We start from the raw sequence: 26,925 nt of genomic DNA, 5'->3' as shown, positions 1-26,925 counted from the left end.
AATAGGGAGCATCACTGCACAGCGATTTTCAGGTCTCTCCAGAGATGTTCGATCGGGTTCAAGTCCAGGCTCTGGCTGGGCCACTCAAGGACAATCAGAAACTTGTCCCGAAGCCACTCCTGCATTATCTTGGCTGAGTGTTTAGGATCGTTGTCCTGCTGGAAGGTGAACCTTTTCCCCAGTCTGAGGTTCTGAACACTGTGGAGCAGGTTTTCATTAATGATCTCTGTGTACTTTGCTCCGTTCATCTTTCCCTTGATCCTGACTAGTCTCCCAGTCCCTGCCACTGTAAAACATCCCCACAGCATGATGCTGCCACCACCATGCTTCACTGTAGGGATGGTGCCAGGTTTCCTCCAGACGTGACGCTTGGCATTCAGGTCAAAGAGTTCAATCTTGGTTTTATCAGACCAGGTAATCTTGTTTCTCATGGTCTGAGAGTCCTTTAGGTGACTTTTGGAAAACTCCAAGTGGGCCATCATGTCATTTGCCTTTTACTGAGGAATGGCTTCTGTCTGGCCACTCTACCATAAAGGCCTGATTGGTGGAGAGCTGCAGAGCCACTGTGTTGTTGAGGACCTTCAATGCTGCAGAAATGTTTTTGTACCCTTCATCAAATGTTTGCCTCGACACAATCCTGTCTCGGAGCTTTACGTCTCAGAGGTCTCAATCCTGTCTCGGAGCTTTACGTCTCAGAGGTCTCAATCCTGTCTCGGAGCTTTACGTCTCAGAGGTCTCAATCCTGTCTCGGAGCTTTACGTCTCAGAGGTCTCAATCCTGTCTCGGAGCTTTACGTCTCAGAGGTCTCAATCTTGTCTCGGAGCTTTACGTCTCAGAGGTCTCAATCTTGTCTCGGAGCTTTACGTCTCAGAGGTCTCAATCTTGTCTCGGAGCTTTACGTCTCAGAGGTCTCAATCCTGTCTCGAAGCTTTACGTCTCAGAGGTCTCAATCTTGTCTCGGAGCTTTACGTATCAGAGGTCTCAATCCTGTCTCGGAGCTTTACGTCTCAGAGGTCTCAATCCTGTCTCGGAGCTTTACGTCTCAGAGGACACAATCCTGTCTCGGAGCTTTTCTCAATCTTTCATTTTTTTATAAATTTGCAAAAAAAATTCTAAAAACCTGTTTTTGCTTTGTCATTATGGGGTATTATGTGTGTATATGTTGTCCCCACTAGACTCACCACGTTGGCCCCACCAGACTCACCATGTTGGCCCCACCAGACTCACCATGTTGGCCCCACTAGACTCACCATGTTGGCCCCACCAGACTCACCATGTTGGCCCCACTAGACTCACCATGTTGGCCCCACCAGACTCACCATGTTGGCCCCACCAGACTCACCATGTTGGCCCCACTAGACTCACCATGTTGGCCCCACCAGTCCAGTAAAGGAAGAATCCATCTGGGTCCACCTTCAGAGTGATGAGGGTTGGGTGACCGCTGTTGGGCTCCTACACACACAAACACACACACGTTAATACATCGGGATATACACACTGTGCACATATGACTAAAATGTGACCGGCATGAGGTTGGAAAGCCAGGTCTCCTACATGCCATACGACTGTGTTAACCTGCTGAGCTAAAGCCTAGGCATTAGCTGGGGTGGGGGGTGGGGGGCTAATGCAAGACTTCAGGTCTCATACCTTGAGTCTCAGATCCGATGCTGGCTATGGGCAGGTCAGAGATGGGAAGAAACCGTTGAAAATGCATATTAACCGTTTTCTATTACAGTTTACTGCATTAGACATGCCAGGTCTAGGATCAGCTCCCCCTCCCCCAATCCAAACCATTAGTGGGGGGTGTAATACTGATCCAGGATCAGATTGGACGATGGAAGGAGTGAGTTCTATATCAGGTATTTCCGTTTCTATGATTGAACCACCCCTACCTTCAGGTTGGGCTCTGTGGTTGGCTACAGAGAGGAGAGGAGAAATGTGATTGGCTACAGAGAGGAGAGGAGAAATGTGATTGGCTACAGAGAGTCTTAACTGTATAATGTAATGTTTAATGTAATCATTATAATGTATCATTCTTAATCTAAATCATTAGTACAGATCTAGGATCAGCTTAACCTAACCTTAATGATTAGGGTCAAACCACACAGGATCTAGGATCAGCTTAACCTCACCTTAATGATTAGGGTCAAACCAAACAGATCTAGGATCAGCTTAACCTCACCTTAATGATTAGGGTCAAACAAAACATACAGTGGGGCAAAAAAGTATTTAGTCAGCCACCAATTGTGCAAGTTCTCCCACTTAAAAAGATGAGAGAGGCCTGTAATTTTCATCATAGGTACACTTCAACTATGACAGACAAAATGAGAAAAAAAAAAAATCACATTGTAGGATTTTTAATAAATTTATTAGCAAATTATGGTGGAAAATAAGTATTTGGTCACCTACAAACAAGCAAGATTTCTGCCTCTCACAGACCTTAACTTGACAAAGATCATACATTTTGGAGAAATGTCCTCTGGTCTGATGAAACAAAAAATATAACTGTTTGGTCATAATGACCATTATTATGTTGGAGGAAAAAGGGGGAAGCTTGCAAGCTGAAGAACACCATCCCAACCGTGAAGCATGGAGGTGGCAGCATCATGTTGTGGGGGTGCTTTGCTGCATGAGGGACTGGTGCACCTCACAAAATAGATGGCACCATGAGGATGGAAAATTATGTGGATATATTGAAGCAACATCTCAAGACATCAGTCAGGAAGTTAAAGCTTGGTCGCAAATGGGTCTTCCAAATGGACAATGACCCCAACCATACTTCCAAAGTTGTGGCAAAATGGCTTAAGGACAACAAATCAAGGTATTGGAGTGGCCATCACAAAGCCCTGACCTCAATCCTATAGACAATTTGTGGGCAGAACTGAAAAACTGAAAAAGGCGTGTGCGAGCAAGGAGGCCTACAAATCGGACTCAGTTGCACCAGCTCTGTCAGGAGGAATGGGCCAAAATTCACCCAGCTTATTGTGGGAAGCTTGTGGAAGGCTACCTGAAACTTTGACCCAAGTTAAACCATTTTAAAAAGGTAATGCTACCAAATACTAATTGAGTGTATGTTAACTTCTAACCCACTGGGAATGTGATGAAAGAAATAAAAGCTGAAATAAATAATTCTCTCAACTATTATTCTGACATTTCATATTCTTAAAATAAAGTGGTGATCCTAACTGACCTAGGACAGGGAATTTTTACTAGGACTAAATGTCGGGAATTGTGAAAAACTGAGTCGAAATGTATTTGGCTAAGGTGTATGTAAACTTCGACTACAACTGTCTGTGTGTAACTGTCTGTCTGTATATATATATATATATATATATATATATATACATACACACACACACACTGCTCAAAAAAATAAAGGGAACACTAAAATAACACATCCTAGATCTGAATGAATGAAATATTCTTATTAAAACCTTTTTTCTTTACATAGTTGAATGTGCTGACAACAAAATCACACAAAAAATATCAATGGAAATCAAATTTATCAACCCATGGAGGTCTGGATTTGGAGTCACACTCAAAATTAAAGTGGAAAACCACACTACAGGCTGATACAACTTTGATGTAATGTCCTTAAAACAAAATGAGACTCAGTAGTGTTTGTGGCCTCCACGTGCTTGTATGACCTCCCTACAACGCCTGGGCTTGCTCCTGATGAGGTGGCGGATGGTCTCCTGAGGGATCTCCTCCCAGACCTGGACTAAAGCATCCGCCAACGCGGTCTGTTTCTGACCGTTTGAGCAGACACATGCACATTTGTGGCCTGCTGGAGGTCATTTTGCAGGGCTCTGGCAGTGCTCCTCCTGCTCCTCCTTGCACAAAGGCGGGGGTAGCGGTCCTGCTGCTGGGTTGTTGCCCTCCTACGGCCTCCTCCACGTCTCCTGATGTACTGGCCTGTCTCCTCGTAGCGCCTCCATGCTCTGGATACTACGCTGACAGACACAGCAAACCTTCTTGCCACAGCTCGCATTGATGTGCCATCCTGGATGAGCTGCACTACCTGAGCCACTTGTGTGGGTTGTAGACTCCGTCTCATCCTACCACTAGAGTGAAAGCACCGCCAGCATTCAAAAGTGACCAAAATATCAGCCAGGAAGCATAGGAACTGAGAAGTGGTCTGTGGTCACCACCTGCAGAACCACTCCTTTATTGGGGGTGTCTTGCTAATTGCCTATAATTTCCACCTGTTGTCTATTCCATTTGCACAACAGCATGTGAAATTTATTGTCAATCAGTGTTGCTTCCTAAGTGGACAGTTTGATTTCACAGAAGTGTGATTGACTTGGAGTTACATTGTGTTGTTTAAGTGTTGCCTTTATTTTTTTGAGCAGTATATATATATATATATATATATATATAAATAAATAAAATGCAGTATATACTATATACTACATAATATAATACAAGCAACACTTGCTCCTATACCTTTTTCTTGATAACCAGTAGTTTCCACAACTAATTCAAACCTCTTCCACACATCTGACTTCCCCTCCTGAGAAACCAGTCAACATTCGCTCACTTCCAGTTTCTTTTTCACATCCCCCCGCATCCATTTTGCCGTCACATGTTACTGTGATGGGAGTTATAACCCTTTTACTGATGTGATTATGACAGGCTGTATGTAGGTCAGGTCCTATTGGTCACATGTTTCACGTAAAAGAGAGCAAGGGGAATGTTTTTTCCTAAACAAATTAGGGATTTCGGGTAACAGAACTTTTCAGTCAAACACTTTCTGTGCCTTTTCTCTGCGGTTTGGGAGGAGAGAGACAACGTGTGTCAGTCACAAGCGCTCGCTGTCATTTAAAAAAAAAAAACAGTGTGACCATCGGGCTCTTCTTGAGTCATGTGTGTAAATTAATTTATCAAACAGTCAAATCCAAAAAATCTAATCAAATTTATTTATATAGCCCTTCGTACATCAGCTGATATCTCAAAGTGCTGTACAGAAACCCAGCCTAAAACCCCAAACAGCAAGCAATGCAGGTGTAGAAGCACGGTGGCTAGGAAAAACTCCCTAGAAAGTCCAAAACCTAGGAAGAAACCTAGAGAGGAACCAGGCTATGAGGGGTGGCCAGTCCTCTTCTGGCTTTGCCGGGTGGAGATTATAACAGAACATGGCCAAGATGTTCAAATGTTCATAAATGACCAGCAGGGTCAAATAATAATAATCACAGTAGTTGTCAAGGGTGCAGCACGTCAGCACCTCAGGAGTAAATGTCAGTTGGCTTTTCATAGCCGATCATTAAGTGTATCTCTACCGCTCCTGCTGTCTCTAGAGAGTTGAAAACAGCTGGTCCGGGACAAGGTAGCGATCATTAAGAGTATCTCTACCACTCCTGCTGTCTCTAGAGAGTTGAAAACAGCCGGTCCGGGTCCGGGACAAGGTAGCGATCATTAAGAGTATCTCTACCGCTCCTGCTGTCTCTAGAGAGTTGAAAACAGCCGGTCCGGGACAAGGTAGCGATCATTAAGAGTATCTCTACCACTCCTGCTGTCTCTAGAGAGTTGAAAACAGCCGGTCCGGGTCCGGGACAAGGTAGCGATCATTAAGAGTATCTCTACCACTCCTGCTGTCTCTAGAGAGTTGAAAACAGCAGGTCCGGCCGGGACAGGTAGCACTTCCGTTGAACAGGTCAGGATTCCAGGATTCCAAACAGTGTGCTAAAGCATCAGACAAGCTCAGTGCATATGTAGTTGATTTGATTCAAACCCATAGGGTGTGTCCGTTTATATATGGAAAATAAGTTTAAACATTTAGACTAGTCGATGGTCGATAGAACAGGATAGCTCTTGGTCTAACAATATTTTTTTAGTCGGAGACGGCCATACAAAACAAGCAAATATAGTGTAGAGATTGAATCATTGTACCATCTAAACAGCTGTGAAATATATTTTCCATCAATCAAACATATTGTATTTTCAGCAGGTGTACAAAACCTAAAAGAAAAATGTAAGAACGGGAAGCAAAGAAATAGCACACATAGAACAAAATCTACCACTTCTTAGACTTGCTTTCAATGAGAATGACAGATCTATAAGTCATATTTCTATGTGAATTTGGTCAGGTCGTTACTGTTGAACAGCATAAAACTAAAAGGGCGTATCCATGGTAACAGCTGATCGATCGGATGACAAATTTTTTTAATTTTTGGGGGATTAAAAAAAAATTATTCCAAAGTTTAACAAACCATACAACCATATGCATAGGGACTAGTTTTAACAATTTCCACTGAAAACTGTAAAATAAAAAATGTAAACATTTAATTGAAGAATAGTGCCGATGCAAAGTTTGGTAACAGAATGAAGGTTGGTGCCGTCATTATGTTGACAAGTAAATGTTATTGGCTTTTTTTGTGTGTGAACAATCTGAGTGTCTGAGTGTCACTGGGGAATAAAAGTGATTTCTTCCATCCCTGACTGTCTCCTTTCCTTTCCAGTGCTTTCTCCTCCTCGTCTCATATCTCCATTCAATCTGTCTCTCCTATCCTTTCCAGTGCTTTCTCCTCCTCGTCTCATATCTCCATTCAATAACTCTCGTTAGGTCTGTCTCTCATATCTCCATTCAATCTGACCTTTCCAGGCCCCTATGGGGGCTTTCTCCTCCTCGTCCAGGTCTCTCCTATCCTTTCCAGTGGTTTCAGTGTCATTCACTACCATTTACTGTACATGGAGGTTTCACCTTTCCAGTGCTTTCCATATCTCCATTCAATAACTCTCGTTAGGTCTGTCTCAGACGGCCCCTATGGGGGCCAGGAGTGGTTTCAGTGTCATTCACTACCATTTACTGTACATGGAGGTTTCACTTTCCACCATATCTCTCTCACACACACACACACACACACACACACACACACACACACACTTTCCCTCCTAGAGTGACATAGAAATACCAGGTAATCTAGAGGCAAAAGAAGTGCACACCTATTTAGGCGAGGTGCTAGCGGAGGACTTAAAAAAAGAAAAAAAAGTGTTTCAAGTATTTTTTAATAAACGAGAACCGAACTCTAGGAGCTCAGATGCAAAAAAAATGTTTCCGTCCAACGTTTTGGACAGACAGGCCGTCTTCATCATGGTATATTTTGTTAAATGGGTAGCCTAGTGGTTAGAGCGTTGGACTAGTAACCGGAAGGTTGCAAGTTCAAACCCCCGAGCTGACTAGGTACAAATCTGTCGCTCTGCCCCCTGAACAGGCAGTTAACCCGCTGTTCCTAGGCTGTCATTGAAAATAAGAATTTGTTCTTAACTGACTTGCCTAGTTAAATAAAGGTAAGATAAAAATAAAGAAAGAACTACCAGGCACCTTGGTTGGCAACGACCAACGTTGAAACTACAGTCTGCTAGATGTGCTCAGCCATCAAACATAAAAGGACAACTGCTATGGTTCTCTCTCCACTGTGATAGGATTGTTGTTGTGGCCCGTATTCATAAGGTGCACACGTAGCAAAAAAATAAATAAAAATAATGTTTCTTATTGGACAAGTTCAACAAAGTCCCTCCCCGGTTTCAGTGTGTTTTCTTCCGTTTGGTTTCTAATGAATATGACCCAAAAACACGACACGCTGTAAAGAAGCAGGAGTTAGTTCTGTATTCACAAAGCGTCTCAGAGTAGGAGTGTTGATCTAGGATCAGGTGCCCCCCTGTCCATATAATCTAATTCATTATGATCTAAAAAGGGAAAACTGATCCTAGATCAGCACTCCTACTCAGATGCTTTGTGAATACAGACCTAACACACAAGTTATTTTGCACATTTACAGCGTGTCGTGTTTTGCCTAAACACTTAGTCTCGCTCTCTCTCTCTCCTCGGATCTCTCTCTCTCCTCGGATCTCTCTCTCTCTCTCTCTCTCTCTCTCCTCGGATATCTCTCTCTCTCTCTCTCTCTCTCTCTCCTCGGATATCTCTCTCTCTCTCTCTCTCTCTCTCCTCGGATATCTCTCTCTCTCTCTCTCTCTCTCCTCGGATATCTCTCTCTCTCTCTCTCTCTCGGATATCTCTCTCTCTCTCTCTCTCCTCGGATATCTCTCTCTCTCTCTCTCTCTCCTCGGATATCTCTCTCTCTCTCTCTCTCTCCTCGGATATCTCTCTCTCTCTCTCTCTCCTCCTCGGATATCTCTCTCTCTCTCTCTCTCTCTCGGATCTCTCTCTCTCTCTCTCTCTCTCTCCTCGGATCTCTCTCTCTCCTCGGATCTCTCTCTCTCCTCGGATCTCTCTCTCTCTCCTCGGATCTCTCTCTCTCTCCTCGGATCTCTCTCTCTCTCCTCGGATCTCTCTCTCTCTCCTCGGATCTCTGTCTATTACTCCAGTCTTCCCGCTCTCCTCATCCTCCCTCTCCACAACCTGTTGCTCTCCAGACCCCCTCCATGCACAGGCCTTATTAATGATAGTCTATTCACACATGGATATGAGTTCTGCTCTCCCTCACCTCTCCCTCACAGCTAGAGAACACCACAAACATCTCAGCCATTCCTGAAGCCAACAACTGTCTCTCTTGTGTAGCTCACAGAGTGTCTGTGTGGTTTATGCTCTTTTCTCATGTGCGGTCACTGCTGCTGTGTTCAAAAACCACACTATGAACCGCCTGGGAACACTGACAGATACAGCCTGCTGTATAACGCAAAGATACGGAGAGAGGGAACAGGAAGGAGAGAGGGAACAGGAAGGAGAGAGGGAACGGGAAGGAGAGAGGGAACGGGAAGGAGAGAGGGAACGGGAAGGAGAGAGGGAACGGGAAGGAGAGAGGGAACGGGAAGGAGAGAGGGAACGGGAAGGAGAGAGGGAACGGGAAGAGAGGGAACGAAGGGAAGAGGGAACGGAAGGAGAGAGGGAACGGGAAGGAGAGAGGGAACAGGAAGGAGAGAGGGAACAGGAAGGAGAGAGGGAACAGGAAGGAGAGAGGGAACAGGAAGGAGAGAGGGAACAGGAAGAAAGTGGTGGGACGAGGGAGAAAGAGAAGGTGGAGAGAGAGAATGTTCTCATTATGTATAGTATAAAGGTAAAGTCTGTTTTCATATCAGCACCTCATAAATCAGTTATTATGCAGGGATAACCAGTGTGTGTGTGTGTTGCTCTGGCAACATAAAGGTTGATGACAGCAGAGAACCTTTGGACTCTGGTGAGGAGAAGAGAGTAAAAGGGAGGGGAGAGGAGAAGGGAAAGGGACGACGGGAAAATCATTAAGCGAAAAAGAGGGAGAGAGAGCGAAGGAGAGGAGGAGGGAGAGAGAGCGAAGGAGAGGAGGAGGGAGAGAGAGCGAAGGAGAGGAGGAGGGAGAGAGAGCGAAGGAGAGGAGGAGGGAGAGAGAGCGAAGGAGAGGAGGAGGGAGAGATGACAGCAGAGAGGGAGAGAGACCTGAAGAGGACAGGAGGGAAGAGGAGAGGGAGAGAGAGAAGGAGAGGAGGAGGAGCGATAGGGAGAGAGACCTGAATAGAGGACAGGAGGACAGGAGGGATAGGGAGAGAAGAAGAGGAGGAGGGAGAATAGAGGACAGGAGAAATAGGTAGAGAGAAGAAGAGGAGGAGGGAGAATAGAGGACAGGAGAAATAGGGAGAGAGAAGAAGAGGAGGAGGGAGAATAGAGGACAGGAGAAATAGGGAGAGAGAAGAAGAGGAGGAGGGAGAATAGAGGACAGGAGAAATAGGGAGAGAGAAGAAGAGGAGGAGGGAGAATAGAGGACAGGAGAAATAGGGAGAGAGAAGAAGAGGAGGAGGGAGAATAGAGGACAGGAGAAATAGGGAGAGAGAAGAGGAGGAGGAGGGAGAATAGAGGACAGGAGAAATAGGGAGAGAGAAGAGGAGGAGGAGGGAGAATAGAGGACAGGAGAAATAGGGAGAGAGAAGAGGAGGAGGAGGGAGAATAGAGGACAGGAGAAATAGGGAGAGAGAAGAGGAGGAGGAGGGAGAATAGAGGACAGGAGGGATAGGGAGAGAGAAGAAGAGGAGGGAGAATATAGGACAGGAGAAATAGGGAGAGAGAAGAAGAGGAGGAGGGAGAATAGAGGACAGGAGAAATAGGGAGAGAGAAGAAGAGGAGGAGGGAGAATAGAGGACAGGAGAAATAGGGAGAGAGAAGAAGAGGAGGAGGGAGAATAGAGGACAGGAGAAATAGGGAGAGAGAAGAAGAGGAGGAGGGAGAATAGAGGACAGGAGAAATAGGGAGAGAGAAGAGGAGGAGGAGGGAGAATAGAGGACAGGAGAAATAGGGAGAGAGAACAAGAGGAGGAGGGAGAATAGAGGACAGGAGAAATAGGGAGAGAGAAGAAGAGGAGGAGGGAGAATAGAGGACAGGAGAAATAGGGAGAGAGAAGAAGAGGAGGAGGGAGAATAGAGGACAGGAGAAATAGGGAGAGAGAAGAGGAGGAGGAGGGAGAATAGAGGACAGGGAGAAATAGGGAGAGAGAAGAGGAGGAGGAGGGAGAATAGAGGACAGGAGAAATAGGGAGAGAGAAGAAGAGGGGGAGGGAGAATAGAGGACAGGAGAAATAGGGAGAGAGAAGAGGAGGAGGGAGAATAGAGGACAGGAGAAATAGGGAGAGAGAAGAGGAGGAGGAGGGAGAATAGAGGACAGGAGAAATAGGGAGAGAGAAGAGGAGGAGGAGGGAGAATAGAGGACAGGAGGGATAGGGAGAGAGAAGAAGAGGAGGAGGGAGAATAGAGGACAGGAGAAATAGGGAGAGAGAAGAGGAGGAGGAGGGAGAATAGAGGACAGGAGAAATAGGGAGAGAGAAGAGGAGGAGGAGGGAGAATAGAGGACAGGAGAAATAGGGAGAGAGAAGAGGAGGAGGAGGGAGAATAGAGGACAGGAGGGATAGGGAGAGAGAAGAAGAGGAGGAGGGAGAATAGAGGACAGGAGAAATAGGGAGAGAGAAGAAGAGGAGGAGGGAGAATAGAGGACAGGAGGGATAGGGAGAGAGAAGAAGAGGAGGAGGGAGAATAGAGTACAGGAGAAATAGGGAGAGAGAAGAAGAGGGGGAGGGAGAATAGAGGACAGGAGAAATAGGGAGAGAGAAGAGGAGGAGGGAGAATAGAGGACAGGAGAAATAGAGAGAGAGAAGAGGAGGAGGAGGGAGAATAGAGGACAGGAGAAATAGGGAGAGAGAAGAGGAGGAGGAGGGAGAATAGAGGACAGGAGGGATAGGGAGAGAGAAGAAGAGGAGGAGGGAGAATAGAGGACAGGAGAAATAGGGAGAGAGAAGAGGAGGAGGAGGGAGAATAGAGGACAGGAGAAATAGGGAGAGAGGAGAGGAGGAGGAGGGAGAATAGAGGACAGGAGAAATAGGGAGAGAGGAGAGGAGGAGGAGGGAGAATAGAGGACAGGAGGGATAGGGAGAGAGAAGAAGAGGGGAGGGAGAATAGAGGACAGGAGAAATAGGGAGGAGAGAAGAAGAGGAGGAGGGAGAATAGAGGACAGGAGAAATAGGGAGAGAGAAGAGGAGGAGGGAGAATAGAGGACAGGAGAAATAGGGAGAGAGAAGAAGAGGAGGGAGAATAGAGGACAGGAGAAATAGGGAGAGAGAAGAGGAGGAGGGAGAATAGAGGACAGGAGAAATAGGGAGAGAGAAGAGGAGGAGGGAGAATAGAGGACAGGAGAAATAGGGAGAGAGAAGAAGAGGAGGGAGAATAGAGGACAGGAGAAATAGGGAGAGAGAAGAAGAGGAGGGAGAATAGAGGACAGGAGAAATAGGGAGAGAGAAGAAGAGGAGGAGGGAGAATAGAGGACAGGAGAAATAGGGAGAGAAGAAGAGGAGAATACACATGTCAATCCCAGAATCCCTCACTTCACATGTGGCAGTGTTTGACCTACAACCTTTCTTGTCCCCTCTGTCTCTACCACTCCTTCAGTCTTCCCTTCATTCTTTCCCTCTGCCTGTCTGTCCCTCCCTCCCTCTATCCCTCCCTCCCTCCCTCTATCCCTCCCTCCCTCCCTCCATCCCTCCCTCCCTCTATCCCTCCCTCCCTCCCTCCCTCTATCCCTCCCTCCCTCCCTCCATCCATCCATCCCTCCCTCTATCCCTCCCTCCATCCCTCCCTCCATCCATCCCTCCATCCATCTCTACTGTAACAATGCGTTTCAGTACATAGTGTGACTCGTTTAGACAATCACTGAGTCCCCCCCGGGTCAATACAATGGGCTTTGATCTCTGTGTGTTTCTCAGCCCTCAGAGTGTCATGGTGTGTTTCACTGTGAGCTCTCTCTCTCTCTCTCTCTCTCTCTCTCTCTCTCTCTAATTCAGGAGCAGAACGGATGTAGTTGAGGGAGAGAGGGAGCGAAGAAGGGAGGGGAAAGTCGTTTTGGCTCCAGAGAGCACAACAAGCTGAGACAGGAAGTCATTCAGAGTGAAACACAAAACACCCAGAATAAAACCACATTCACTGTAGGGAAAGATTCACTTTCTATAGTGTGTGTGAAGTGTCAACACAACAGTGGATATCACGCTAACAAGTTGATTTATGATAAATGGTCTTTATGAACACACACACAACCAAACACACCCAAACACACACACACAACCAAACAACCAAACACACACACACACACACACCCACAACCAAACACACCCAAACACACACACACAACCAAACAACCAAACACACACACACACACACACCCACAACCAAACACACTCACACACACCCACAACCAAACACACTCACACACCCAAACACCCAAACCAAACACACTCACACACACCCAAACACACTCACACACACCCAAACACACTCACACACACCCAAACACACTCACACACACCCAAACACACTCACACACACCCAAACACACTCACACACACCCAAACACACTCACACACACCCAAACACCCACAACCAAACACACTCACACACACCCAAACACACTCACACACACCCAAACACACTCACACACACCCAAACACACCCAAACACACCCACCCACAACCAAACACCGCATTATCTACCAAGAGAATTCTCTTCGATTATAATCACAGCCGTATATATCCCCCAAGCAGACACATCGATGGCTCTGAACTCTTTATTTAACTCTCTGCAAACTGGAAACGATTTATCCGGAGGCTGCATTCATTGTAGCTGGGGATTTTAACCAGGCTAATCTGAAAACAAGACTCCCTAAATTTTATCAGCATATCGATTGCGCAACCAGGGGTGGAAAGACCCTGGATCATTGTTACTCTAACTTCCGCGACGCATATAAGGCCCTGCCCCGCCCCCTCTTTCGGAAAAGCTGACCACGACTCCATTTTGTTGATCCCTGCCTACAGACAGAAACTAAAACAAGAAGCTCCCACGCTGAGGTCTGTCCAACGCTGGTCCGACCAAGCTGACTCCACACTCCAAGACTGCTTCCATCACGTGGACTGGGAGATGTCTCGTATTGCGTCAGACAACAACATTGACGAATACGCTGATACGGTGTGTGAGTTCATTAGAACGTGCGTTGAAGATGTCGTTCCCATAGCAACGATTAAAACATTCCCTAACCAGAAACCGTGGATTGATGGCAGCATTCGTGTGAAACTGAAGGCACGAACCACTGCTTTTAATCAGGGCAAGGTGTCTGGTAACATGACTGAATACAAACAGTGCAGCTATTCCCTCCGCAAGGCTATCAAACAAGCTAAGCGCCAGTACAGAGACAAAGTAGAATCTCAATTCAACGGCTCAGACACAAGAGGTATGTGGCAGGGTCTACAGTCAATCACGGACTACAGGAAGAAACCCAGCCCAGTCACGGACCAGGATGTCTTGCTCCCAGGCAGACTAAATAACTTTTTGCCCGCTTTGAGGACAATACAGTGCCACTGACACGGCCTGCAACGGAAACATGCGGTCTCTCCTTCACTGCAGCCGAAGTGAGTAAGACATTTAAACGTGTTAACCCTCGCAAGGCTGCAGGCCCAGACGGCATCCCCAGCCGCGCCCTCAGAGCATGCGCAGACCAGCTGGCCGGTGTGTTTACGGACATATTCAATCAATCCCTATACCAGTCTGCTGTTCCCACATGCTTCAAGAGGGCCACCATTGTTCCTGTTCCCAAGAAAGCTAAGGTAACTGAGCTAAACGACTACCGCCCGTAGCACTCACATCCGTCATCATGAAGTGCTTTGAGAGACTAGTCAAGGACCATATCACCTCCACCCTACCTGACACCCTTGACCCACTCCAATTTGCTTACCGCCCAAATAGGTCCACAGACGATGCAATCTCAACCACACTGCACACTGCCCTAACCCATCTGGACAAGAGGAATACCTATGTGAGAATGCTGTTCATCGACTACAGCTCGGCATTCAACACCATAGTACCCTCCAAGCTCGTCATCAAGCTCGAGACCCTGGGTCTCGACCCCGCCCCTGTGCAACTGGGTACTGGACTTCCTGACGGGCCGCCCCAGGTGGTGAGGGTAGGCAACAACATCTCCTCCCCGCTGATCCTCAACACTGGGGCCCCACAAGGGTGCGTTCTGAGCCCTCTCCTGTACTCCCTGTTCACCCACGACTGCGTGGCCATGCACGCCTCAACTCAATCATCAAGTTTGCGGACGACACAACAGTGGTAGGCTTGATTACCAACAACGACGAGACGGCCTACAGGGAGGAGGTGAGGGCCCTCGGAGTGTGGTGTCAGGAAAATAACCTCACACTCAACGTCAACAAAACTAAGGAGATGATTGTGGACTTCAGGAAACAGCAGAGGGAACACCCATCCACATCGATGGAACAGTAGTGGAGAGGGTAGCAAGTTTTAAGTTCCTCGGCATACACATCACAGACAAACTGAATTGGTCCACTCACACAGACAGCATCGTGAGGAAGGCGCAGCAGCGCCTCTTCAACCTCAGGAGGCTGAAGAAATTCGGCTTGTCACCAAAAGCACTCACAAACTTCTACAGATGCACAATCGAGAGCATCCTGGCGGGCTGTATCACCGCCTGGTATGGCAACTGCACCGCCCTCAACCGTAAGGCTCTCCAGAGGGTAGTGAGGTCTGCACAACGCATCACCGGGGCAAACTACCTGCCCTCCAGGACACCTACACCACCCGATGCTACAGGAAGGCCATAAAGATCATCAAGGACACCAACCACCCGAGCCACTGCCTGTTCACCCCGCTGCCATCCAGAAGGCGAGGTCAGTACAGGTGCATCAAAGCTGGGACCGAGAGACTGAAAAACAGCTTCTATCTCAAGGCCATCAGACTGTTAAACAGCCACCACTAACATTAAGTGGCTACTGCCAACACACTGTCAATGACACTGACTCTACTCCAGCCACTTTAATCATGGGAATTGATGGGAAATGATGTAAATATATCACTAGCCACTTTAAACAATGCTACCTTATATAATGTTACTTACCCTACATTGTTCATCTCATATGCATACGTTGATACTGTACTCTATATCATCGACTGCATCCTTATGTAATACATGTATCACTAGCCACTTTAACTATGCCACTTGGTTTACATACTTATCTCATATGTATATACTGTACTCGATATCATCTACTGTATCTTGCCTATGCTGCTCTGTACCATCACTCATTCATATATCCTTATGTACATATTCTTTATCCCCTTACACTGTGTATGACAGTAGTTTTTTTTGGAATTGTTAGTTAGATTACTTGCTCGTTATTACTGCATTGTCGGAACTAGAAGCACAAGCATTTCGCTACACTCGCATTAACATCTGCTAACCATGTGTATGTGACAAATAAAATTTGATTTGATTTGACAAATAAAATTTGATTTGATTTGATTTGATTTGACACACACTCACACAACACACCCACCCACAACCAAACACACACACCCACAACCACACCCACCCACAACCAAACACACCCCCACAACCAAACACACCCACCTACAACCAAACACACCTAGTGGCCCCTCTACTGGTCAGTCTGGCTGTAACTATACGTGAATAATGAATTACCAACAGACACTAATAAACTCCTCCACCATACTGACATGAGATGTGTAGACTGACGTATTGGTGTCTGTTGTTTTTCTATTGAAAACAAGTTGTAAAATACTTCAACTGACAGTTAAACTAAATATTTCCCCTACACACACGCATGCCACGGTTGCCAGGTGAGGTGGTTACCATGCGAGCAGGTTACCATGCGAGCAGGTTGTCAGGCAAGGTGGTTACCATGCGAGCAGGTTGCCAGGCAAGGTGGTTACCATGCGAGCAGGTTGCCAGACGAGGTGGTTACCATGCGAGCAGGTTGCCAGGCGAGGTGGTTACCATGCGAGCAGGTTGCCAGGCGAGGTGGTTACCATGCGAGCAGGTTGCCAGGTGAGGTGGTTACCATGCGAGCAGGTTGCCAGGCGAGGTGGTTACCATGCGGCAGGTTGCCAGGCGAGGTGGTTACCATGCGAGCAGGTTGCCAGGCGAGGTGGTTACCATGCGAGCAGGTTGCCAGGCGAGGTGGTTACCATGTGAGCAGGTTGCCAGGCAAGGTGGTTACCATGCGAGGTGGTTACCATGCGAGCAGGTTGCCAGGCGAGGTGGTTTACCATGCGAGCAGGTTGCCAGGCGAGGTGGTTACCAGGCGAGGTGGTTACCAGGCGAGCAGGTTGCCAGGCGAGGTCGTTACCATGCAAGCAGGTTGCCAGGCGAGGTGGTTGCCAGGCGAGGTGGTTACCATGCGAGCAGGTTGCCAGGCGAGGTGGTTACCATGCGAGGTGGTTACCATGCGAGCAGGTTGCCAGGCGAGGTGGTTTACCATGCGAGCAGGTTGCCAGGCGAGGTGGTTACCAGGCGAGGTGGTTACCAGGCGAGCAGGTTGCCAGGCGAGGTCGTTACCATGCAAGCAGGTTGCCAGGCGAGGTGGTTGCCAGGCGAGGTGGTTACCATGCGAGCAGGTTGCCAGGCGAGGTGGTTACCATGCGAGCAGGTTGCCAGGCGAGGTGGTTACCATGTGAGCAGGTTGCCAGGCGAGGTGGTTACCATGCGAGGTGGTTACCATGCGAGCAGGTTGCCAGGCGAGGTGGTTACCATGCGAGCAGGTTGCCAGGCGAGGTGGTTACCATGCGAGCAGGTTGCCAGGCGAGGTGGTTTACCATGCGAGCAGGTTGCCAGGCGAGGTGGTTACCATGTGAGCAGGTTGCCAGGCGAGGTGGTTACCATGCAAGGTGGTTACCATGCGAGCAGGTTGCCAGGCGAGGTGGTTTACCATGCGAGCAGGTTGCCAGGCGAGGTGGTTACCAGGCGAGGTGGTTACCAGGCGAGCAGGTTGCCAGGCGAGGTCGTTACCATGCGAGCAGGTTGCCAGGCGAGGTGGTTTACCATGCGAGCAGGTTGCCAGGCGAGGTGGTTACCATGCGAGCAGGTTGCCAGGCGCGAGCGAGGTGGTTTACCATGCGAGCAGGTTGCCAGGCGAGGTGGTTACCATGCGAGCAGGTTGCCAGGCGAGGTGGTTACCAGGCGAGGTGGTTGCCAGGCGAGGTCGTTGCCATGCAAGCAGGTTGCCAGGCGAGCAGGTTGCCAGGCGAGGTGGTGTGAAACACGCGGAAGATAAATTATTAGGGAGAGAGGCAGATCCCAGGTTCTCTGTAAAACTTGTTTGTCTTGCTTTATTAAAACACAGATTGTATACTTGTTTATCTGGTACACTAATAGGACTAAAATAGTCCTACAATGGTGTTTAAAATACAGCTATGACCACACACATTTAGGTGTTTCAGCCTAGGCTAAATTCTGATTCACCTCTTACGGTTACATTGCACACAATAATGTGATTTATTGTGAATAGTCTGATTTTTAAATGTAATTATTTGTTTAAAACGTTTAAATGCTTTGCAAGAACAACAATTTAATCCTAATAATCCTGTTTACATGGACACATCTGAAATCAGGCTGCCTGATGGGAATTATGATAAACGCAGAAAATCACCAATCAAAATAAACGCTCTACCACACTTGACCACGTTATTTTTGGGAAGAACATTTGAAAACTATTTCAAACTATTTCAAACTAAGATACTTTGTTGTTCCCGAACTCACTTCACTTGCACAAAAGAGAGAGAGAGTCCTGAACTGCTGCTGTTAGCACATGTACAGATCAAATACACAGCGCTGGAACTCTGCTTGAAAAAAGGTGTTTACACGTCCTAATCATTTGAGAGATTTACTCAGAAAACCGCGTGTTTTAATCAGCGGTATGCTTACTTTGATTTTACGCCGATTAAGATAAACAGAGTAAGGTGTTTGGTCAATACCAGCAGTGATCATTTGCTGCATTCAAAACAACTGGGAAGTCTGAAAAACTCGAGGTCGAATCATGAGGTCAGTGATCTTCAGGTTGGAAAGTCAGAGCTCTAAGAAGTGACCAGAGTTGGATTTCTGAGTTGGATGACCGTTTTCCCCCCTCGAGATCCTGGTCGTTTTGAATTCACTGAAGTTGGAAGTCTGAGATTTCCCGAGTTCCCAGTTGTTTTGAACGTGGATTTTTTTTTTTTTTAAATAAAAAAAACCTGAGCTGAGGAAAAACTTGCTTGACAAGAATTCAAAACAGAGAACAGAGCTAGGCCTATCTATACCTGCACATGGGTGTTACGTCCCAAATTGCACCCTACTTCCTATATAGTGCACTACTTTTGAACAGAACCCCATAGGGATACGTAAAAAGGTCACATTTGGGACAGGACCTGTATGTTGACATGTAGCCTAGCCTAGCGTTTCCCCAACTCATTGTTGTTGTAGCCCCCCTTCTGTTTTATGGAACTCTATATGAAGGAGACGTGTCGCGCTGCATGAGGTACATGGTGGTCACACCAGATACTGACTGGTTTTCTGATCCACGCCTCTACCTTTTATTAAAGGAATCTGTGACCAACAGATGTATATGTCTATTCCCAGTCTTGTGAAATTCATAAATGAATAAAATAAAATATAATTTAAAATTTCCTCATACGAACTGTAACGAAAATTGTTACATGTTGCGTTTAAATTTTGGTTCAGTGTCGTTTATGATTTGTTATGTTTCGTATGTATTCATGTCCAGCACCCGTTTCGTATGATTTGTTACAAATTACAATTCGTATTATACACGACATCGCAAAAAGTATGTATGTATGTATTTGGCTAAGGTGTATGTAAACTTCTGACTTCAACTATATATTTTGAGTAAATCAGGTAGATTGTTTGCTACATACGATTGTTGTTACACATTACTACAAAGATCAACATAATCTTCATAGTCTTATCAAGAATCGAATAAGAAACGTCAAATAACTGACCAAATGATTTGATCATTAACTGGATATACAAAAGTATGTGGACATGCCTTCAAATGAGTGGATTTGTCTATTACAGCCACACCCGTTGCTGACATGTGTATAAAATCGAACACACAGCCATGCAATCTCCATTGACAAACATTGGCTTTACTGAAGAGCTCAGTGACTTTCAACGTGTCACCGTCATAGGATGCCACCTTTCCGACAAGTCAGTTTGTCAAATTTCGGCACCTCTAGAGCTTCCCTGGTCAACTGTAAGCGCTGCTACTGTGAAGTGGAAACGTCTAGGAGCAACAGTGGCTCGGCCGCAAAGTGGTAGACCACACAAGCTCACAGAATGGGACCATCGAGTGCTGAAGCGTGTAGCGTGTGGAAATAGTCTGTCCTCGGTTGCAACACTCACTACCAAGTTCCAAACTGCCTCTGGAAGCAAAGTCAGCACAAGAACTGTTCGTCAGGAACTTCATGAAATGGGTTTCCATGGCCGAGCAGCCGCACACAAACCTAAGTTCACCATGCGCAAGCACAAGCTTCAGCTGAGGTGGTGTAAAGCTCGCCGCCATTGGACTCTGGAGTAGTGGAAAAGCGTTCTCTGGAGTGATGACTCACGCTTCACCATCTAACAGTCCAACCGATGAATCTGGGTTTTGCAGATGCCAGGAGAGCGCTACCTGCCCCAATGCATAGTGCCAACTGTAAAGTTTGGTGGAGGAGGACTAATGGTCTGGGGCGTTTTTTCATGGTTCGGGCTCGGCCCCTTAGTTCCAGTTAAGGGAAATCCCCCATGCCCCTGTGCACAAAGCGAGGTCTATACAGAAATGGTTTGTTGAGATCGGTGTGAAAGAACTTAACTGGCCTGCACAAAGCCCTGACCTCAACCCCATCGAACACCTTTGGGATGAATTGGAACGCCGACTGCAAGCCAGTCCTCATTGCCCAACATCAGTGCCTGACCTCACTAATACTCTTGTGGCTGAATGGATGCAAGTCCCCACAGCAATGTTCCAACATCTAGTGGAAAGCCTTCCCAGAAGAGTGGAGGCTGTTATAGCAGCATAGGGGGGGACCAACTCCATATTAATGCCCATGATTTTGGAATGAGATGTTCGACAAGCAGGTACTTTTGGTCATGTAGTGTATGTTATGAATTTTGCAATGTTATGTTATGAATTCTAGCTAGGTGGCTAACGTTAGCTAGCTCACTAACATTAGCTAGGCTAGGGGTTATGTTTAAAGTTAGGATTAAGTTTAGGAGTTAAAGTGTTACGGTGTGGGTTATTTAAGTAACCATTGGTCTTATGTAACCATACAAAACGTAACATATACTAAATGGAGTCTGTGCGATTTACATGCAGAATCATACGAAATGCTCTGAGACCAGGTTGAGCCTGTACTACAGCCTCTGGGCTGCTCTGACTGTGGTGTCAAAAGTCAACTTTGTCTCTCACAACCAACATGGCTCTACAAAGTAATGTCCACAAAGTACAGATTTGTCAATAAAACATTAACATATAGTTATGCTACTATTAGATTTTAAATGAATGCCACTTGTGGCGGGGGAGAAAATACGAGAACAATACACACACACACACGTTTGGATATATATGTAGGCTACTAACCTCGTCCCATTTGATAAACTTGCTCCCCCGTTTTAGTATGTCGTGAACCGACACAGGTTTGAGCTGTAGAGCGTGGACTCCGGGCTTCGCCCCTGCCATGGCTCCGGGTCAACGCCGTGTGGCAACGCCTAAACTCCGGGTGCGGCGACCTGCCCTAGTCACTGCCTCTTGGTCCTCGGGGCTAAGTCCTTTTCCGGGATGAGCTGTGACTTGCAGCTCATGAAGCTGCTCTAGGACTTAGTAAATACGATCATTTGTGTCTTAATAGTCGAGGTTTGAGTATTCATCTATCCTAAAATGATTCTAAAAGTCTTACGTTGAGAAGAGTCGAGTAACTGCGTTCTTGTGCGCAGCCCGTATGTCTCGCTTAATTGCGTTGAATGGCTATAAAGCACCCTATCTTCATTCCATCCGCATATTATTGTCTCCCTCTCTCTCTCTTTCGTTTTCTTTTAAAAGCTGTCCTCAAACTTTCCCTTCTCCACACTCGTCCAGCCGGATTCTTCTCTTTCTTCCTTCATGTTTTTGAGAAAGGGGGGAGCACGCAGGACAGAGCGAGAAGGAAGGAGAGATTCAGTGAGTAAGAGTGAGGGGGAAAAGGTTTTTTTTCTTTTTCTCTACTCTCTTCTTTTCAGACAGACAGACGCTGTCATTCCATTTTTCATTGGAGGCGTGTTCTGTGCGTTGGAGACTTTACGCTGAAGCGTGGCAAGAACGTTGGAGTTTTTAACGCGCTCACACTGCCAGCTAACACAAAGTGATCCGTCCTCATGCATGCTGCCTCCTACAACACCCCATAAAGAATGTCAGCTATGTTGTAGCGTGTTTCCTCGGCAGGCCTGGTCTTGGGCGAGATGCCGCCCTAGGCGAGACCCCATCGATCCCGATCCTCTCCAAAATAGAATAGTAGCCTAGACATTGTCCCGCAGCGACGCACTTGTATTTAATGCCAATCCATGTGGTAGCCTACCGTTTTTGAAAACAGGCTGTTGCATTGGCTTGATAGTCCTGATGACCTGACAAAAACATAATTTAACAAATGTTATTTTACAGTGCAATATACAGTAGTGATCGTAGACATTTTCATGTTGGTCCCTGCTGGAATCAATCCCACAACCCTAGCAGTGCAAGCACCATGCTCCACACGGGGAATGTGAGCTATTTTAGGGAGCGCTAAACTCCCTTTAAAGTATCTGCCCAAAATTATTGAATTATTCCTGTCTATACAAAAATAAATGAAATATGTAAAATTACTTCACCGGAGAGCACAAATGGCTGTTAGGTTTTAAATAACAAGCTGTGTAGGCCTAGGCCTACTTGGGCAGTGGAAGTGGCAATAGACCTAGCTGATTATTGAGTTGCTGCTGTCAGTGAAAAACCTCTCAAATATGAAGAGGATGGGTCTTGAGTATTAAACTATTTGCAATGTTATGACAAGAAGACAGGGAGGGTCTGTGGTGAAGATATAAACTGTGTCTCTCTCCAGAATGGCTGAGTTGTTTCCCCTCCGATTCTTAGCATTTATTGTTTCATGTGAGTTGTTTGCCCTTTGATTGTTTATTTGTATCAATTCCCCATTACACATGTCACCAGTAGTGCATTTACCATTAATCCCCATCATTTGGTTACATTCATTTCTGTTAATAAATGCATGTTTTAATTAAGTCATTTGCTGTTCTCATCCTCGGAGTGGAAATGTTGTTTGCACAGTTCACAACCTGCTACACTTGTGAGACACGTTTTGGTTTATTTCATGACCATCATTTATGAATATATATATATATATATTTTAAAGCTAGCAACATTTTTAACCTGTCCCCAAATGAATATAATTGGTTCAGAGTTTGTTTTGATATGTACATGGACGTACTCGTGTGTGGTTGGGTCAGCATGTAAGTAAAAAAAAAAAAAAATAAATAAATCCATTGTGAATGATAATAGTTGATAATCACTAGTCTTCAGTGTGAAAGAGCAAAAATGTCTCTGAGAATCCCATAATATCCAGAGGAAACGTCATAAAATACCTCAACACTTTTCCCCCTTTACACAATATCAGCTGTGTCCAACCCGAGCTCACTGGTGCGGGTAACTCTTAGGGCCCAGAATAGGCTAGTTCACGATAGCATTACAGCTTTGGGCCGGACCCAGTTGGTTGATTGATACAATGCTTCACTTCACTAGCTACAGCACAAGTCAAGACAGATAGAACGGGAGGCAGACAGGCGGAGTAGAGAGATGAATGTGACTAAAAGAACCTGCATTTTCATCAGGATATTTTCTTGTGTTTTTAATTTGTCGGCTTTATGTATTTTTACTTAGTTGACAATGGAAGTTATAGGACAATGGGCACACACTGGTTGAATCAACTTTGTTCCCACGTCATTTCAATGACATTACATTGGGGCCTCCTGAGTGGCACAGTGGTCTAAGGCACTGCATTGCAGTACTAGCTGTGCCATTAGAGATGTTCTTGTCCCATTGCGCACCAGCAACTCCTGTGGTGGGCTTGGCACAATGGATGCTGATGTGGTCGCCAGGTGTACGGTGTTTCTTCTGACACATTGGTGCAGTTGGCTTCCAGGTTAAGTGGGCATTGTGTCAGGAAGCAGCTTGGCTGGGTTGTGTTTCAGACGGTGCATGCCTCTCCTGAGTCTGTACGGGAGTTGCAGCAATGGGACAAGACTGTAACTACCAATTGGATACCATGGTGGGACAACACTGTAACTACCAATTGGATACCAATTGCTTGTGTGTCCAGTCTGAGGCCTATTGTTGCCTTGAGACTTTCTCTGAATTCCACATTTCTTTAGCCACCAATGGCTCACGGTATATCAGTGTGTCCATAGGACAGAGGCTTGTGTACTTTCTGAAAATGTACTAGAAAGTGGCTCTCCAGTCTCCTTTTCACCTCACATGAACCTGATTTACTTAACAAAATGATGCACATCTCAATAGGTTGTCCAGGTAACTCATGACATCACAAGTGGGGGTGGGGCTTTCCTCCTTTGTTCTCCATTGTCTCTACAGGCAGGGGGGTGACATCACGACTTCCCATCAAACCAACTCCTTGTATGCAAAGTTCAAAAATCACTGGAGGACTTTAAGGACAATGTTTTTTTTTTTAAATTTATGTTTTGCTTCACACAATATAATTGTAAAAAAAAATGCATTAAGACATCTATAAGACAATAAGCAACAGCAAATATTAGTTATTAATAAAGCACTTCTGTATCTTCTAAAATACTTTTTACAACGTAGGAAAAGGAACAGGAAGAGTAGTGCCAAGATGGAGGTGGCTTCCAAACAGCGCCCCCTGTCAGTCATCTAGTGTATATATAAATCATTGGCTCAGAAACCAGCTAGCTGTTACATTGAAATCCATGAAGTGCTTTGCATTGGTTCGTCAGGTAGCCAAGGAAGGCACTGAGCCCCAAGTTGTCCCCACAAACCTCAGTGCTTGAGCTGTCCTCCTCCTCTAACTCGTACCATTCCTCAATAACTTCCTTCCCAGTGGGCTGCACTGACTGCTGCCAGGTTAGGACAGTCCCGTGTGGCTCAGTTAGTAGAGCATAATGCTTGTAGTGGCAGGGTTGTGGGTTTGATTTCCACAAGGAACCATTCATTAAAATGGATGTACTAAAGTTGCTCTGGATAAGAGCGTAAAAACGACAGACAGGGCAAAGGGGGGGACCAGCATTTTTTTATTGATGTCTTTTGATACAAGTTTAAACGTCATCAATGAGCATCTCTGTCTCTTCGCCCTTAAGACATGAGAAAACACATATCTTCTGTGTTGTAGGTGTGTTGTAGGTGTGTTGTAGGTGTGTTGTAGGTGTGTTGTAGGTGTGTTGTAGATGTGTTGTAGGTGTGTTGTAGGTGTGTAGTAGGGGTGTTGTAGGTGTGTTGTAGGTGTGTTGTAGGTGTGTTGTAGGTGTGTTGTAGGTGTGTTGTAGGTGTGTTGTAGGTGTGTAGTAGGGGTGTTGTAGGTGTGTTGTAGGTGTGTTGTAGGTGTGTTGTAGGTGTGTTGTAGGTGTGTTGTAGGTGTGTTGTAGGTGTGTTGTAGATGTGTTGTAGATGTGTTGTAGGTGTGTTGTAGATGTGTTGTAGGTGTGTTGTAGATGTGTTGTAGGTGTGTTGTAGGTGTGTTGTAGGTGTGTTGTAGATGTGTTGTAGGTGTGTTGTAGGTGTGTTGTAGATGTGTTGTAGGTGTGTTGTAGGTGTGTTGTAGGTGTGTTGTAGATGTGTTGTAGGGGTGTTGTAGGTGTGTTGTAAGGGTGTTGTAGGGGTGTTGTAGGGGTGTTGTAAGGGTGTTGTAGGTGTGTTGTAAGGGTGTTGTAGGGGTGTTGTAGGTGTGTTGTAGGGGTGTTGTAAGTGTTGTAGGGGTGTTGTAGGTGTGTTGTAGGGTGTTGTAGGTGTGTTGTAGGTGTGTTGTAGATGTGTTGTAGGGGTGTTGTAGGTGTGTTGTAAGGGTGTTGTAGGGGTGTTGTAGGTGTGTTGTAGGGGTGTTGTAGGTGTGTTGTAAGGGTGTTGTAGGTGTGTTGTAGGTGTGTAGTAGGGGTGTTGTAGGTGTGTTGTAGGTGTGTTGTAGGTGTGTTGTAGGGGTGTTGTAGGGGTGTTGTAGGTGTGTTGTAGGTGTGTTGTAGGTGTGTTGTAGGGGTGTTGTAGGTGTGTTGTAAGGGTGTTGTAGGTGTGTTGTAGGTGTGTAGTAGGGGTGTTGTAGGTGTGTTGTAGGTGTGTTGTAGGGGTGTTGTAGGTGTGTTGTAGGTGTGTTGTAGGTGTGTTGTAGGTGTGTTGTAGGGGTGTTGTAGGTGTGTTGTAGGTGTGTTGTAAGGGTGTTGTAGGTGTGTTGTAGGTGTGTTGTAGGTGTGTTGTAAGGGTGTTGTAGGGGTGTTGTAGGTGTGTTGTAGGGGTGATGAAGGGGTGACTGGCTGCGAATAAGTGACATCGGACGTGAGTCGTCTTCCAGAGAGAACGAAGAGGCCAAGTGACCTGGCAGAGGATGGCTGAAACACTTTTGTAACGGGTAAGACAATCTTCATACAGAACGGAAATGATACACCCCGCATTCAAATTGTAAGTATACTAAATGATTCACAGTGTGATGAGGACATTTCTACAACACAGTCCACCTGTCCTCTCAGTGAAAATGCTTCCCTTTGTCCAGAGTGGGACAGTTCATTTCTAACAGACCTGATAACTTTCTTTGTTGTAACTTTTGAGGTTGGAACCAACACGTTGCAGTATCTCCATCACAAGCTATACTGCTCACAGCCCCGTGCAAATGCATGTAGTGGACAGGTGCTGGACCTAGTGCATCCGTCTTGTATTTTCCATTGTGTTAGTGATAGGTGGGGTGAAATAAAAGATTGTTTTGCAATGTGTTGTCTCATTCATTACTTCTTATACATGTTTTGTGGGTAGATATGTGAATACACTATTAAAAATAACAAGATAACAACTACAAGTAATATAGATGGGTTATAGTTCATTAGATAACCCAATGTGTTAAAACCCAACATGACCACCATAAGGTAGGTGCTAAACAGTCTAAATTCCCTCTCGCCTAAATATTAAAAATACATTTAAAAAAAAAAAAAACTTCCCCCTCTCTCTCCTACCGGCAACAGAGTGCACCAGCCCGCTGACACACACACACACACACACACACACACACACACACACACACACACACACACACACACACTTCCCATCCTCCAGACATGTGTGTTGGAAGGCCACATTAAAGAGTGGACACCTGTGGTGGCAATAGTCTCATTCACTCTCTCCTCTCCCTCTCCCGCTCTCCTCTCCCTGTAGAGCCTGGCATTAACTGATAAGTGTCAGTTCCCCTCTAATCACTTTCCCTACTTCAGCCTCTACAACATGGCTGTGTTCCAAATGGCTCTCTATCTCCTATATATATAGTGCACTACAGAGTCCTATAGGCCCTGGTCAGAAGTAGTGCACTACAGTGTCCTATAGGCCCTGGTCAGAAGTAGTGCACTACAGAGTCCTATAGGCCCTGGTCAGAAGTAGTGCA

General features: G+C 46.1%; 1 protein-coding gene across 1 annotated transcript in view; it reads right to left on the bottom strand.

Moving 5' to 3' along the window:
- Nucleotides 1-21,744, bottom strand: part of LOC121847596 (1-phosphatidylinositol 4,5-bisphosphate phosphodiesterase beta-3-like) — a gene marked incomplete at its 3' end in the record, with an annotated part of 74,252 nt that extends 52,508 nt beyond the window's left edge. Inside the window, 2 exon segments of the mRNA XM_042329453.1 lie at nucleotides 1,366-1,452; nucleotides 20,886-21,744. Coding sequence (XP_042185387.1) covers nucleotides 1,366-1,452; nucleotides 20,886-20,984 — 186 coding nt within the window.
- Between the last annotated feature and the right edge of the window lie 5,181 nt (nucleotides 21,745-26,925).

The sequence above is a fragment of the Oncorhynchus tshawytscha genome, linkage group LG10, assembly GCF_018296145.1.
Source record: "Oncorhynchus tshawytscha isolate Ot180627B linkage group LG10, Otsh_v2.0, whole genome shotgun sequence".
Classification (NCBI taxonomy): domain Eukaryota; kingdom Metazoa; phylum Chordata; class Actinopteri; order Salmoniformes; family Salmonidae; genus Oncorhynchus; species Oncorhynchus tshawytscha.
This window is presented reverse-complemented; position numbering and strand designations above follow the sequence as displayed.